We start from the raw sequence: 13,301 nt of genomic DNA, 5'->3' as shown, positions 1-13,301 counted from the left end.
TGACTCGTACCCAGAGCTGCCCGTGTGATGTATCACTCGCATCAGTCCCTGTTCCTAAGAGCTCACAATCTAACCTGCAGAGACCATACAAACTCCATGTAGATGTGTGATGGACGAACAGAGGAAAATCCTCTCTGCCATTCAGCCCCACTGGCCATGATGACTAAGGCCGGGGGGACCATTCCTCCCCATCACTGCGGTTTATATGACATGAGCTTTTTATCATCCCCGTTTCGCTTTCTTGGCCTCACTCTCGGCACATTATGAAGATTTGTTAATGAAATCCTTGAATAAGTTCTTCATAGTAACCTAAGACGCCTCTACATCCACCCTGCATATAAGAGAACCACTTATATATCACTCCTGAGGCCTCTAGGATAATAGGGTTAATAGCAGGGGTCCCAAATAATTCGGTTGCGTCAAAGAAACAGGCCATTTCGGTTTAAACTTCATTATTTGCACCATGATTTACACTGCAGCTCTGCTTATTTATTTGAGTTCCTCAGTAGGACATCAGTGTATGGAAAGAAAATTTTTATAACAGCCAGCAGCTCCCCAGCCTGATAACAGGGAACAATAGATACAAGCTTACTAATGATGATCACATTTACTGCTCCTCCAATGTCACTATATGTATCTGACAGTATCTAAGCACGGATACAACTAATATCTTCAGGTGAAGGCGGATCTGACATCTCAGCGTCGGCCGCTGCTGCTCAGAGCACGGTGAACCTCTCTCTGTAAAGCTGATTTTCAGGTTTCATGTGATGGGGAGACAATGAAGTCACTTGGAGGTCGGTCATGATGATTAAATATCCCTGAAGAGAGAGAGAGAGGATGATGAGGATCCAAGTACATGTGGGGGAAGGAAAGAGGGCGAGACATCAAGCTGCTCAGCTGTATCTAATCCTATCATGTGTGATACTGTCTGCTGAGCTGTGTATCTAATCCTATCATGTGTGATACTGTCTGCTGAGCTGTGTATCTAATCCTATCATGTGTGATACTGTCTGCTCAGCTGTGTATCTAATCCTATCATGTGTGATACTGTCTGCTGAGCTGTGTATCTAACCCTATCATGTGTGATACTGTCTGCTCAGCTGTGTATCTAATCCTATATGTGTGATACTGTCTGCTGAGCTGTGTATCTAATCCTATCATGTGTGATACTGTCTGCTGAGCTGTGTATCTAATCCTATTGTGTGTTATACTGTCTGCTAAACTGTGTATCTAATCCTATCATGTGTGATACTGTCTGCTGAGCTGTGTATCTAATACTGTCATGTGTGATACTGTCTACTGAGTCACTGTATCTAATCCTATCATGTGTGATACTGTCTGCTGACTCGCTGTATCTAATCCGGTCTTGTGTGATACTGTCTGCTGACTCGCTGTATCTAATCCGGTCTTGTGTGATACTGTCTGCTGACTCGCTGTATCTAATCCTGTCTTGTGTGATACCATACTACACGCAGTACTACATCCCTCATCATGTAATGTCACTGAATTTCAGGATGTTATTATCTTAGAAATAGTGACTTGGAGGAAGAGTCTTCACCTGCAGAACATGAACGACGGGGTCTTGGAGATGGACCAGAGGTGTCGGCAGTGGGAACATATTCTTCAGTCGCTCTGTAGAGAGATTATAGGGTCAGGTCAGAGATGCTGCAGTGTATATTATGGGGTATATATCTTACATGTCTTCTCCTCGTGCCCCTGTAGATCCCCGGGCCATGACCTACTGTATAGAGCGTGGCACTGCAGAGGGCACAGCCAGAGAGACCTGAACACTTACTAGGTGCACGGGGCACACATTATAAGACACCCGGCCGTGTAATGCATAGATGTGACGGGTCAGATAGTGGGGGACCCCAAACAGGGAACCTCACACCATTACTTTATTACCTCTTAGGACCTATGGATAGAAGTTATCTTAGATAATCCCTTAAAGAACCCCGACACATAACACTCACCATTCAGAACTGGGATCATTATTTTCAGGCCGAAGCTAAGTGTTTTCTGAAGAGAGTCCATCTAATTAAAAAAAAATCATACATAAATATATATATCCCCAGAGGAGTATTCATCTGCTGCAATTCCACTCATCACCTGTAGGTGAGACAACCTATTCCTGTATTCAATGTGGAACTCCAGGCTCCTCCCCTTATTGGGGCTCCTCTTATCAGTCTACAGTATATACATCAATTCCCTAATAATCTCGTCATTTATAATCCTTCCATGCCCTGATTTACTGCTGAACTTGCGAATCTGAGCAAGAAGATCTGAAGTGTAAAGCATGGAGTTGGGACAGAGCAGCAGCCTGAGCCTCTGATGAGACAGGCAGTGGATTTCAGACTACCTCAGACTCCAATAGACAATGCAGCTAAACTGGAGCGTGAGAGAGATTCATGAAGCAATACCGGCCATGAGTTATGTGGAATATTACAGCTGAACTCCATTGAAGTGAACAAGGCTAAGCTGCAATACCACACACAACCTGGAGATGGGTGTGGTGCTGTTACTGGAAGAAAGCAGCAAATGTTTTTATGCTTTGAAATCTTTTTATGCTAAAGTTACGTGGGAAAAACTTTTAAAAACTGTATTACCAACTCTGACCACTAGGTGTCAGGCTTTCCGTTGTACATTATAATAATGTATACAGTATATATATATACACACATCCATGAGGCGCTCACCTTGACAGGACCCACATCGGAATGAACCAGCGTCAGCGAAAAACTATGAGAAGAAAATGGAGTCAGGGAATGACGTCTCTTCACGTTGTTACTATAGACCAGCGCTCTCCAACCTATAGATCTCCAGCTGTTACAAAACTACAACTCTCATCATGCCCCAACAGCCTCCGGTGTTTATATCAAGCAGACGATAAGTGTGTCAATAACGGATATATCAACATTCCTGCCGAGGCGTCAGATCGCTGATAAATGAGCGCTAAAGAGGAACTAAGTAACACTTCCCTGCGGCTATCGCCGTTTTCCGCACAGGAGCCCGTGATACGCTCTGATTACAGTCTGAGATGATTAAAGGGATCAAAGATGGACATACCCTTTAAGGAATTAGTTCTAAAAAATGTCTATTACATTGGCTTGTTGGCGACTCACTTTTTCACGGATACGGTCGCTCCCAGCGTGTCTTCGGATAAGATCACATTAACCGCCGTCACCGAGTCCTGCGCAGAGAAAATTGGGTCATAACAAATATAGAGCCTGGTCTGATCCTTGTCATGTCCTCTACCTGTTACTCACGGCCTGCATCCGGAAAACAGGGAACCGCGTCTGGTTCGGATACATGACGAAGGCCTCGATGTCCGCAGACACCTGCACGGTTAGAGAGTCCGGCTCGCAGCTGACGGTCGGGGGTGATCGGGCAGAGACCTGGAGAATGAGCGGCGCAGAGTCCGGGAAATGACTGCGGAGCTGCGGATCGAGGGGAAGACATCAGCCATCATCCAGGAGGACACAAGTGGAGGTGTTACCCATAGCAACCAATCAGATCTCATGTCTCATCTTTCAGAGGCCCTTTGGAAAATGAAAGCAGCGTCCTGATTGGTTGCTATGGACAACTACTCCACTGTTTACTTACATCAGCTCCATTGTATCAATGGAAGAGAATAACAAGTCTAAGGCCTCATTTACACGAGCGTATTATACGCGCGTGCGACGCGCGTGCTTTTCACGCGTGTCGTACGCACCTATAATAGTCTATGGGGCTGTTTAGACGATGCGTGAATTTTGCGCAGCGTGAGTGCGTTGCGTAAAACTCACGACATGTTCTATATTCTTGCGTTTTTCACGCAACACGCACCCATTGACTTCAATGGGTGCGTGAAAACAACGCATGCCACACTGACGGTCCTGCGTTGCATGCGCGAAAATCACGCAAGAGCTGTCAAAAGGATGAATGTAAACAGAAAAGCACCACGTGCTTTTCTGGTTACAAACATCCAAACGGAGTGTCAAATTAGAGATGAGCGCACCGAACTTCACCGGGTTCGGCCGAACTCGTTTTAACCGAACCCGGCAAAAAATGTTCGGGTACGCGACGTCAGGAGACAGTCACTGCCCACGGTGCTGAAAGACTTAAACTGTTTCAGCACCATGGACAGTGACTTTCGATCACAATATACATATACGTGTAAAAAAAAAAAAGAAGTTCTGACTTACCAATAACTCCCGGCTTCTTCCTCCAGTCTGACCTCCCGGGATGACAATTCAGGCCAAGTGACAGCTGCAGCCAATCACAGGCCAAGCACAGGCTGCAGCCAATCACAGGCCAATCACAGGCTGCAGCGGTCTCATGGCCTGCCGCGTCATCCTGGGAGGTGGGGCCGGATGACAAGAGAGGGACGCGTCACCAAGGCAACGGCCGGGAGACCGGACTGGAGGAAGCAGGCAGTTCATGGTAAGTGTGAACGTCTTTTTTTATTCACAGGTTGGTGTAGATTGTGATCGGCATTCACTGTCGAGGGTGCTGAAAGAGTTCCTGCCGATCAGTTAGCTCTTTCAGCACCTTGGACTGTGACAGGCGTCGACTACCTCATCTCTATGATGGCGGCTGCGCGAAAATCACGCAGCCGCGCATCATACACGGATGACACACGGAGCTGTCAATTGCCTTTTGCGCACGCAAAACGCAGCGTTTTTTTGCGTGCGCAAAACGCACACGCTCGTGTAAATGAGGCCTAAAACCTGAAAATTGGCGCTCGCCATCTACTCCACTAATTTTGGCGCAATTTGCTTAGTAAATCACCAATAATTATCGTTCCTCCAATGGCCGCCGTCTCCGGTAATATCATCTCACACTATCACAGCGCCGGGTACACCGGACACTCACCTCCGGTACAAACACGGCGAGATTCTTTATGTTCAGGCGCAGGGGCGATTGCTTCGGGATCTAAAACAACAGCAACATTAATCACACAGCGCCTGCCCCCCAAAATAAAATAATCCCCCCGTAAATATCATCAGTCCTCGTGTGAGTGCAGAGATGTCCCCCCGCCCGGGTCACCCTGAGATCATGGAGTGAGAATATTGGGGAATTGTCCCTTATAATGATATCACCGCTCTCTGTGGTAATGCCGGGTGGTCTCCATATGGAGATTATACATCGTACTGCAGGAGACTCCCGAAAAAGGGGCGGCCATCAGGAAGAGCAGGCGCGGCTCCCGGGTCACACATGATGCCCAAATACTCAGCATTACTGCAGCGTCAGGACCACCCGGGAGTGAAGGGAACGGGGAGAGGGGAGTGTCTGGGGTCTGTATTTGTTTATGGGGTCTGGTCCTGGGACTGTATTTGTTTATGGGGTCTGGGTCTGTATTTATGGGGTCTGGTCCGGGGTCTGTATTTATGGGGTCTGGTCCGGGGTCTGTATTTATGGGGTCTGATTCGGGGTCTGTATTTATGGGATCTGGTCCGGGGTCTGTATTTATGGGGTCTGGTCTGGGTCTGTATTTATGGGGTCTGGTCTGGGGTCTGTATTTATGGGGTCTGGTCTGGGGTCTGTATTTATGGGGTCTGGTCTGGGGTCTGTATTTATGGGGTCTGGTCTGGGGTCTGTATTTATGGGGTCTGGTCTGGGGTCTGTATTTATGGGGTCTGGTCTGGGGTCTGTATTTATGGGGTCTGGTCTGGGGTCTGTATTTATGGGGTCTGGTCTGGGGTCTGTATTTATGGGGTCTGGTCTGGGGTCTGTATTTATGGGGTCTGGTCTGGGGTCTGTATTTATGGGGTCTGGTCTGGGGTCTGTATTTATGGGGTCTGGTCTGGGGTCTGTATTTATGGGGTCTGGTCTGGGGTCTGTATTTATGGGGTCTGGTCTGGGGTCTGTATTTATGGGGTCTAGTCTGGGGTCTGTATTTATGGGGTCTGGTCTGGGTCTGTATTTATGGGGTCTGGTCTGGGGTCTGTATTTATGGGGTCTGTATTTATGGGGTCTGGTCTGGGGTCTGTATTTATGGGGTCTGGTCCGGGGTCTGTATTTATGGGGTCTGGTCCGGGGTCTGTATTTATGGGGTCTGGTCCGGGGTCTGTATTTATGGGGTCTGGTCCTGGGTCTGTATTTATGGGGTCTGGTCTGGGTCTGTATTTATGGGGTCTGGTCTGGGGTCTGTATTTATGGGGTCTGGTCTGGGGTCTGTATTTATGGGGTCTGGTCTGGGTCTGTATTTATGGGGTCTGGTCCGGGGTCTGTATTTATGGGGTCTGGTCCGGGGTCTGTATTTATGGGGTCTGGTCCGGGGTCTGTATTTATGGGATCTGGTCCGGGGTCTGTATTTATGGGATCTGGTCCGGGGTCTGTATTTATGGGGTCTGGTCTGGGGTCTGTATTTATGGGGTCTGATTCGGGCTCTGTATTTATGGAGTCTGGTCTGGGTCTGTATTTATGGGGTCTGGTCTGGGGTCTGTATTTATGGGGTCTGGTCTGGGGTCTGTATTTATGGGGTCTGGTCTGGGGTCTGTATTTATGGGGTCTGGTCTGGGTCTGTATTTATGGGGTCTGGTCCGGGGTCTGTATTTATGGGGTCTGGTCTGGGGTCTGTATTTATGGGGTCTGGTCTGGGGTCTGTATTTATGGGGTCTGGTCTGGGTCTGTATTTATGGGGTCTGGTCCGGGGTCTGTATTTATGGGGTCTGGTCTGGGGTCTGTATTTATGGGGTCTGGTCTGGGTCTGTATTTATGGGGTCTGGTCCGGGGTCTGTATTTATGGGATCTGGTCCGGGGTCTGTATTTATGGGGTCTGGTCTGGGGTCTGTATTTATGGGGTCTGATTCGGGGTCTGTATTTATGGGATCTGGTCCGGGGTCTGTATTTATGGGGTCTGGTCTGGGTCTGTATTTATGGGGTCTGGTCTGGGTCTGTATTTATGGGGTCTGGTCTGGGGTCTGTATTTATGGGGTCTGGTCTGGGGTCTGTATTTATGGGGTCTGGTCTGGGGTCTGTATTTATGGGGTCTGGTCTGGGGTCTGTATTTATGGGGTCTGGTCTGGGGTCTGTATTTATGGGGTCTGGTCTGGGGTCTGTATTTATGGGGTCTGGTCTGGGGTCTGTATTTATGGGGTCTGGTCTGGGTCTGTATTTATGGGGTCTGGTCTGGGGTCTGTATTTATGGGGTCTGTATTTATGGGGTCTGGTCTGGGGTCTGTATTTATGGGGTCTGGTCCGGGGTCTGTATTTATGGGGTCTGGTCCGGGGTCTGTATTTATGGGGTCTGGTCCGGGGTCTGTATTTATGGGGTCTGGTCCGGGGTCTGTATTTATGGGGTCTGGTCCGGGGTCTGTATTTATGGGGTCTGGTCTGGGTCTGTATTTATGGGGTCTGGTCTGGGGTCTGTATTTATGGGGTCTGGTCTGGGGTCTGTATTTATGGGGTCTGGTCTGGGTCTGTATTTATGGGGTCTGGTCCGGGGTCTGTATTTATGGGGTCTGGTCCGGGGTCTGTATTTATGGGGTCTGGTCTGGGGTCTGTATTTATGGGATCTGGTCCGGGGTCTGTATTTATGGGATCTGGTCCGGGGTCTGTATTTATGGGGTCTGGTCTGGGGTCTGTATTTATGGGGTCTGATTCGGGCTCTGTATTTATGGGGTCTGGTCTGGGTCTGTATTTATGGGGTCTGGTCTGGGGTCTGTATTTATGGGGTCTGGTCTGGGGTCTGTATTTATGGGGTCTGGTCTGGGGTCTGTATTTATGGGGTCTGGTCTGGGGTCTGTATTTATGGGGTCTGGTCTGGGTCTGTATTTATGGGGTCTGGTCCGGGGTCTGTATTTATGGGGTCTGGTCTGGGGTCTGTATTTATGGGGTCTGGTCTGGGGTCTGTATTTATGGGGTCTGGTCTGGGTCTGTATTTATGGGGTCTGGTCCGGGGTCTGTATTTATGGGGTCTGGTCTGGGGTCTGTATTTATGGGGTCTGGTCTGGGTCTGTATTTATGGGGTCTGGTCTGGGTCTGTATTTATGGGGTCTGGTCTGGGGTCTGTATTTATGGGGTCTGGTCTGGGGTCTGTATTTATGGGGTCTGGTCCGGGGTCTGTATTTATGGGGTCTGGTCTGGGTCTGTATTTATGGGGTCTGGTCTGGGGTCTGTATTTATGGGGTCTGGGGTCTGTATTTATGGGGTCTGGTCTGGGGTCTGTATTTATGGGGTCTGGTCCGGGGTCTGTATTTATGGGGTCTGGTCCGGGGTCTGTATTTATGGGGTCTGGTCTGGGGTCTGTATTTATGGGGTCTGGTCTGGGGTCTGTATTTATGGGGTCTGGTCCGGGTTCTGTATTTATGGGGTCTGGTCTGGGGTCTGTATTTATGGGGTCTGGTCTGGGGTCTGTATTTATGGGGTCTGGTCTGGGGTCTGTATTTATGGGGTCTGGTCTGGGGTCTGTATTTATGGGGTCGAGGTCTGTATTTATGGGGTCTGGGTCTGTATTTATGGGGTCTGGTCTGGGGTCTGTATTTATGGGATCTGGTCCGGGGTCTGTATTTATGGGGTCTGGTCCGGGTTCTGTATTTATGGGGTCTGGTCTGGGGTCTGTATTTATGGGGTCTGGTCTGGGGTCTGTATTTATGGGATCTGGTCCGGGGTCTGTATTTATGGGATCTGGTCCGGGGTCTGTATTTATGGGGTCTGGTCTGGGGTCTGTATTTATGGGGTCTGAATTTATGGGGTCTGATTCGGGGTCTGTATTTATGGGGTCTGGTCTGGGTCTGTATTTATGGGGTCTGATCTGGGGTCTGTATTTATGGGGTCTGGTCTGGGGTCTGTATTTATGGGGTCGAGGTCTGTATTTATGGGGTCTGGGTCTGTATTTATGGGGTCTGGTCTGGGGTCTGTATTTATGGGATCTGGTCCGGGGTCTGTATTTATGGGATCTGGTCCGGGTTCTGTATTTATGGGGTCTGGTCTGGGGTCTGTATTTATGGGGTCTGGTCTGGGGTCTGTATTTATGGGATCTGGTCCGGGGTCTGTATTTATGGGATCTGGTCCGGGGTCTGTATTTATGGGGTCTGGTCTGGGGTCTGTATTTATGGGGTCTGAATTTATGGGGTCTGATTCGGGGTCTGTATTTATGGGGTCTGGTCTGGGTCTGTATTTATGGGGTCTGGTCTGGGTCTGTATTTATGGGGTCTGGTCTGGGGTCTGTATTTATGGGGTCTGGTCTGGGGTCTGTATTTATGGGGTCTGGTCCGGGGTCTGTATTTATGGGGTCTGGTCCGGGGTCTGTATTTATGGGGTCTGGTCCGGGGTCTGTATTTATGGGGTCTGGTCTGGTCTGGGTCTGTATTTATAGGGTCTGGTCTGGGGTCTGTATTTATGGGGTCTGGTCTGGGGTCTGTATTTATGGGGTCTGGTCCGGGGTCTGTATTTATGGGGTCTGGTCCGGGGTCTGTATTTATGGGGTCTGGTCTGGGTCTGTATTTATGGGGTCTGGTCTGGGGTCTGTATTTATGGGGTCTGGGTCTGTATTTATGGGGTCTGGTCCGGGATCTGTATTTATGGGGTCTGGTCTGGGTCTGTATTTATGGGGTCTGGTCCGGGGTCTGTATTTATGGGGTCTGGGTCTGTATTTATGGGGTCTGGTCTGGGGTCTGTATTTATGGGGTCTGGTCCGGGGTCTGTATTTATGGGGTCTGGTCCGGGGTCTGTATTTATGGGGTCTGGTCTGGGGTCTGTATTTATGGGGTCTGGTCCGGGTTCTGTATTTATGGGGTCTGGTCTGGGTCTGTATTTATGGGGTCTGGTCTGGGGTCTGTATTTATGGGGTCTGGTCTGGGGTCTGTATTTATGGGGTCTGGTCTGGGGTCTGTATTTATGGGGTCTGGTCTGGGGTCTGTATTTATGGGGTCGAGGTCTGTATTTATGGGGTCTGGGTCTGTATTTATGGGGTCTGGTCTGGGGTCTGTATTTATGGGATCTGGTCCGGGTTCTGTATTTATGGGGTCTGGTCCGGGGTCTGTATTTATGGGGTCTGGTCTGGGGTCTGTATTTATGGGGTCTGGTCTGGGGTCTGTATTTATGGGATCTGGTCCGGGGTCTGTATTTATGGGGTCTGGTCCGGGGTCTGTATTTATGGGGTCTGGTCTGGGGTCTGTATTTATGGGGTCTGAATTTATGGGGTCTGATTCGGGGTCTGTATTTATGGGGTCTGGTCTGGGTCTGTATTTATGGGGTCTGGTCTGGGGTCTGTATTTATGGGGTCTGGTCTGGGGTCTGTATTTATGGGGTCGAGGTCTGTATTTATGGGGTCTGGGTCTGTATTTATGGGGTCTGGTGTCTGTATTTATGGGATCTGGTCCGGGGTCTGTATTTATGGGATCTGGTCCGGGTTCTGTATTTATGGGGTCTGGTCTGGGGTCTGTATTTATGGGGTCTGGTCTGGGGTCTGTATTTATGGGATCTGGTCCGGGGTCTGTATTTATGGGATCTGGTCCGGGGTCTGTATTTATGGGGTCTGGTCTGGGGTCTGTATTTATGGGGTCTGAATTTATGGGGTCTGATTCGGGGTCTGTATTTATGGGGTCTGGTCTGGGTCTGTATTTATGGGGTCTGGTCTGGGTCTGTATTTATGGGGTCTGGTCCGGGGTCTGTATTTATGGGGTCTGGTCCGGGGTCTGTATTTATGGGGTCTGGTCCAGGGTCTGTATTTATGGGTTCTGGTCTGGGGTCTGTATTTATGGGGTCTGGTCCAGATCTGTATTTATGGGGTCTGGTCTGGGGTCTGTATTTATGGGGTCTGGTCCGGGGTCTGTATTTATGGGGTCTGGTCCGGGGTCTGTATTTATGGGGTCTAGTCTGGGGTCTGTATTTATGGGGTCTGGTCTGGGGTCTGTATTTATGGGGTCTGGTCTGGGGTCTGGTCTGGGGTCTGTATTCATGGGGTCTGGTCTGGGGTCTGTATTTATGGGGTCTGGTGTTTGTATTTATGGGGTCTGGTCTGGGGTCTGTATTTATGGGATCTGGTCCGGGGTCTGTATTTATGGGATCTGGTCCGGGTTCTGTATTTATGGGGTCTGGTCTGGGGTCTGTATTTATGGGGTCTGGTCTGGGGTCTGTATTTATGGGATCTGGTCCGGGGTCTGTATTTATGGGATCTGGTCCGGGGTCTGTATTTATGGGGTCTGGTCTGGGGTCTGTATTTATGGGGTCTGAATTTATGGGGTCTGATTCGGGGTCTGTATTTATGGGGTCTGGTCTGGGTCTGTATTTATGGGGTCTGGTCCGGGGTCTGTATTTATGGGGTCTGGTCCGGGGTCTGTATTTATGGGGTCTGGTCCGGGGTCTGTATTTATGGGGTCTAGTCTGGGGTCTGTATTTATGGGGTCTGGTCTGGGGTCTGTATTTATGGGGTCTGGTCTGGGGTCTGGTCTGGGGTCTGTATTCATGGGGTCTGGTCTGGGGTCTGTATTTATGGGGTCTGGTGTTTGTATTTATGGGGTCTGGTCTGGGGTCTGTATTTATGGGGTCTGGTCTGGGGTCTGTATTTATGGGGTCTGGTCTGGGGTCTGTATTTATGGGGTCTGGTCTGGGGTCTGTATTTATGGGGTCTGGTCTGGGTCTGTATTTATGGGGTCTGGTCTGGGGTCTGTATTTATGGGGTCTGGTCTGGAGTTTGTAGTTAGGTGATCTGGTTTGGGTCTGTATTTATTTAGGGGTCTGGTCTGGGGTCCGTATTTATTTAGGGGGGTCTGGTCTGGAGTCTATGTTAGTTAAGGGGCTGTATTCACTTTGGGGTGTGATAAAGGGGGGTCATATACACTATTTGTGATTGGAATGCCTTAGAATGGGGGCGTGCCCTATATAAATGGGCGGGGCATAGGGTAAACAATTCACCGCTTCTCAGAATCCCCCTGATGTCACTTCTCACAAGTAGACAGTATTTATAAATGGCGCTCGTGCTCTGCTGATGGCGCCTGGAGTGGGGGATGCTGGGATCAGGGTTACGGATCTATATTAGGGAATGTTCCGCTTTCAGAAGAGTATGAATATTTCACATTATGGGGCACCTCCGCTCACCATGTCATCAGTGACGTTAATCCTCAGCGCTCCCGCTTTGTAGTGCACAAACCCGGCGGAGTTTGCCGAGAACTGAGACAGCGCCAGGAGCAACATGTGGGAGTCGACATCTGGCAGGACGAGCCTCTCCGGAGGGAACGGCAGATCCCAGTGATGGGACCGACCGACAAATTCACCCTGAGGAGGAAGGAAAACGAAAATGGTGATTATGTGTCCGCTCCACCCGACCCATCCCCCACACCATCTACCTTCACCAGGAGATCAAAGGTCTTCTCTGTGATGAGGGGAGGACCAGTCAACGGGATCTCAAAGTAGGAAACCCGGTCCACGGATAAGGAAACTGCAGAGATACAAAACTTAGAAGACGAGGGGGTTCACAAACTTGTCAGCTAGCTTTCCAAAGACCCTGAATGGCATTATATAAATCTGCAGTGTTACAGAAACCCCCCCCCCCCCCCACCAGGACTCTTCTGCTGCATGTATGTGTGTCAGTCTTTACTGTAATTCTGGCATTCTATTCACAAACCAGGAGGAAACAATCTATAGGCTCCTCCCACATAGAGGAGTTCTGCAGTGAATGGAACTATAGGAGGACAAAGACAAAAGGGGCATATTTAGCTGATGAGGAAAGGGGAGATGGCGTCAGTGGAAACAGAGGACAGAATGGGTGAGTCTCGTGGCAGACGGTTACCTGGGAAGCTGCTCAGAATCTCCTCCATTTTTTCAACTGTTTTTGAAAACTCAGGACAAATCTACAGGAAACAAAGTACAAATGAAGATCACGTCACCCCCCCCCCCCCCTCGCCCTACGATGACACGCGTCACCCATGTACTAACCTGACTGTGTAGAGCGTCATGTATGGGTCCTATCATTGTATCTTTAAACATGTTGAATAGCCACCTGTGTAGATAGATAGATAGATAGATAGATAGATAGATAGATAGATAGATAGATAGATAGATAGATAGATATGAGATAGATAGATAGATAGATATTCACTGACCCGGCTCCCCCCTGGAACCACAGGGTGACATATCCGGCGTTGGAGGTGCAGCCGGCGTTCCATACGGCTCCGTGTCCGTTGTCGTCACTTGTGATCCCGAGAATTCCGTTGAGAGTGAAACGTTGCACGTTGAGCTCCAGCCGGGACGACGCGGAGCTGAGGAGGAGAATGGCGTCTTGTTAAACCTTTTATCTATCTGTGGGACAGCTGGTGACAATATCACGGGATCTGTCATGGCGGTCACATAGCTTGTCACCCAGCTTTCCCACAACC

General features: G+C 49.5%; 1 protein-coding gene across 1 annotated transcript; it reads right to left on the bottom strand.

Moving 5' to 3' along the window:
• Positions 1 to 454: 454 nt before the first annotated feature.
• Positions 455 to 13,111, bottom strand: LOC142665566 (bactericidal permeability-increasing protein-like). Its single transcript, XM_075845271.1, has 12 exons — positions 13,029 to 13,111; positions 12,862 to 12,925; positions 12,716 to 12,776; positions 12,273 to 12,364; positions 12,025 to 12,201; positions 4,855 to 4,914; positions 3,267 to 3,437; positions 3,123 to 3,190; positions 2,697 to 2,739; positions 1,974 to 2,034; positions 1,559 to 1,632; positions 455 to 818 (listed from the first exon to the last, which is right to left on the bottom strand). The coding sequence occupies exons 2-12, from the start codon at positions 12,910 to 12,912 to the stop codon at positions 717 to 719; spliced, it is 960 nt and encodes a 319-aa protein (XP_075701386.1). The 5' UTR covers positions 12,913 to 12,925; positions 13,029 to 13,111; the 3' UTR covers positions 455 to 716.
• Between the last annotated feature and the right edge of the window lie 190 nt (positions 13,112 to 13,301).

This window comes from Rhinoderma darwinii, chromosome 13 (assembly GCF_050947455.1).
Source record: "Rhinoderma darwinii isolate aRhiDar2 chromosome 13, aRhiDar2.hap1, whole genome shotgun sequence".
In the NCBI taxonomy this organism is placed as follows: Eukaryota; Metazoa; Chordata; class Amphibia; order Anura; family Rhinodermatidae; genus Rhinoderma; species Rhinoderma darwinii.
The sequence above is the reverse complement of the archived record's forward strand: the minus strand, read 5'-3'. Positions and strand labels throughout refer to the sequence as shown.

Bases quoted from the DNA above. Each gene is read 5' to 3' on its own strand.
- LOC142665566 (XM_075845271.1), bottom strand. From the start codon at position 12,912: ATGTTTAAAGATACAATGATAGGACCCATACATGACGCTCTACACAGT. The intron at 12,202-12,272 runs GTAGATGGTGTG...CTTCCTCCTCAG, and splicing joins CCTTTGATCTCCTGGTGAAG to GGTGAATTTGTCGGTCGGTC. The intron at 3,438-4,854 runs GTGAGTGTCCGG...CTCGATCCGCAG, and splicing joins TCGCCGTGTTTGTACCGGAG to CTCCGCAGTCATTTCCCGGA.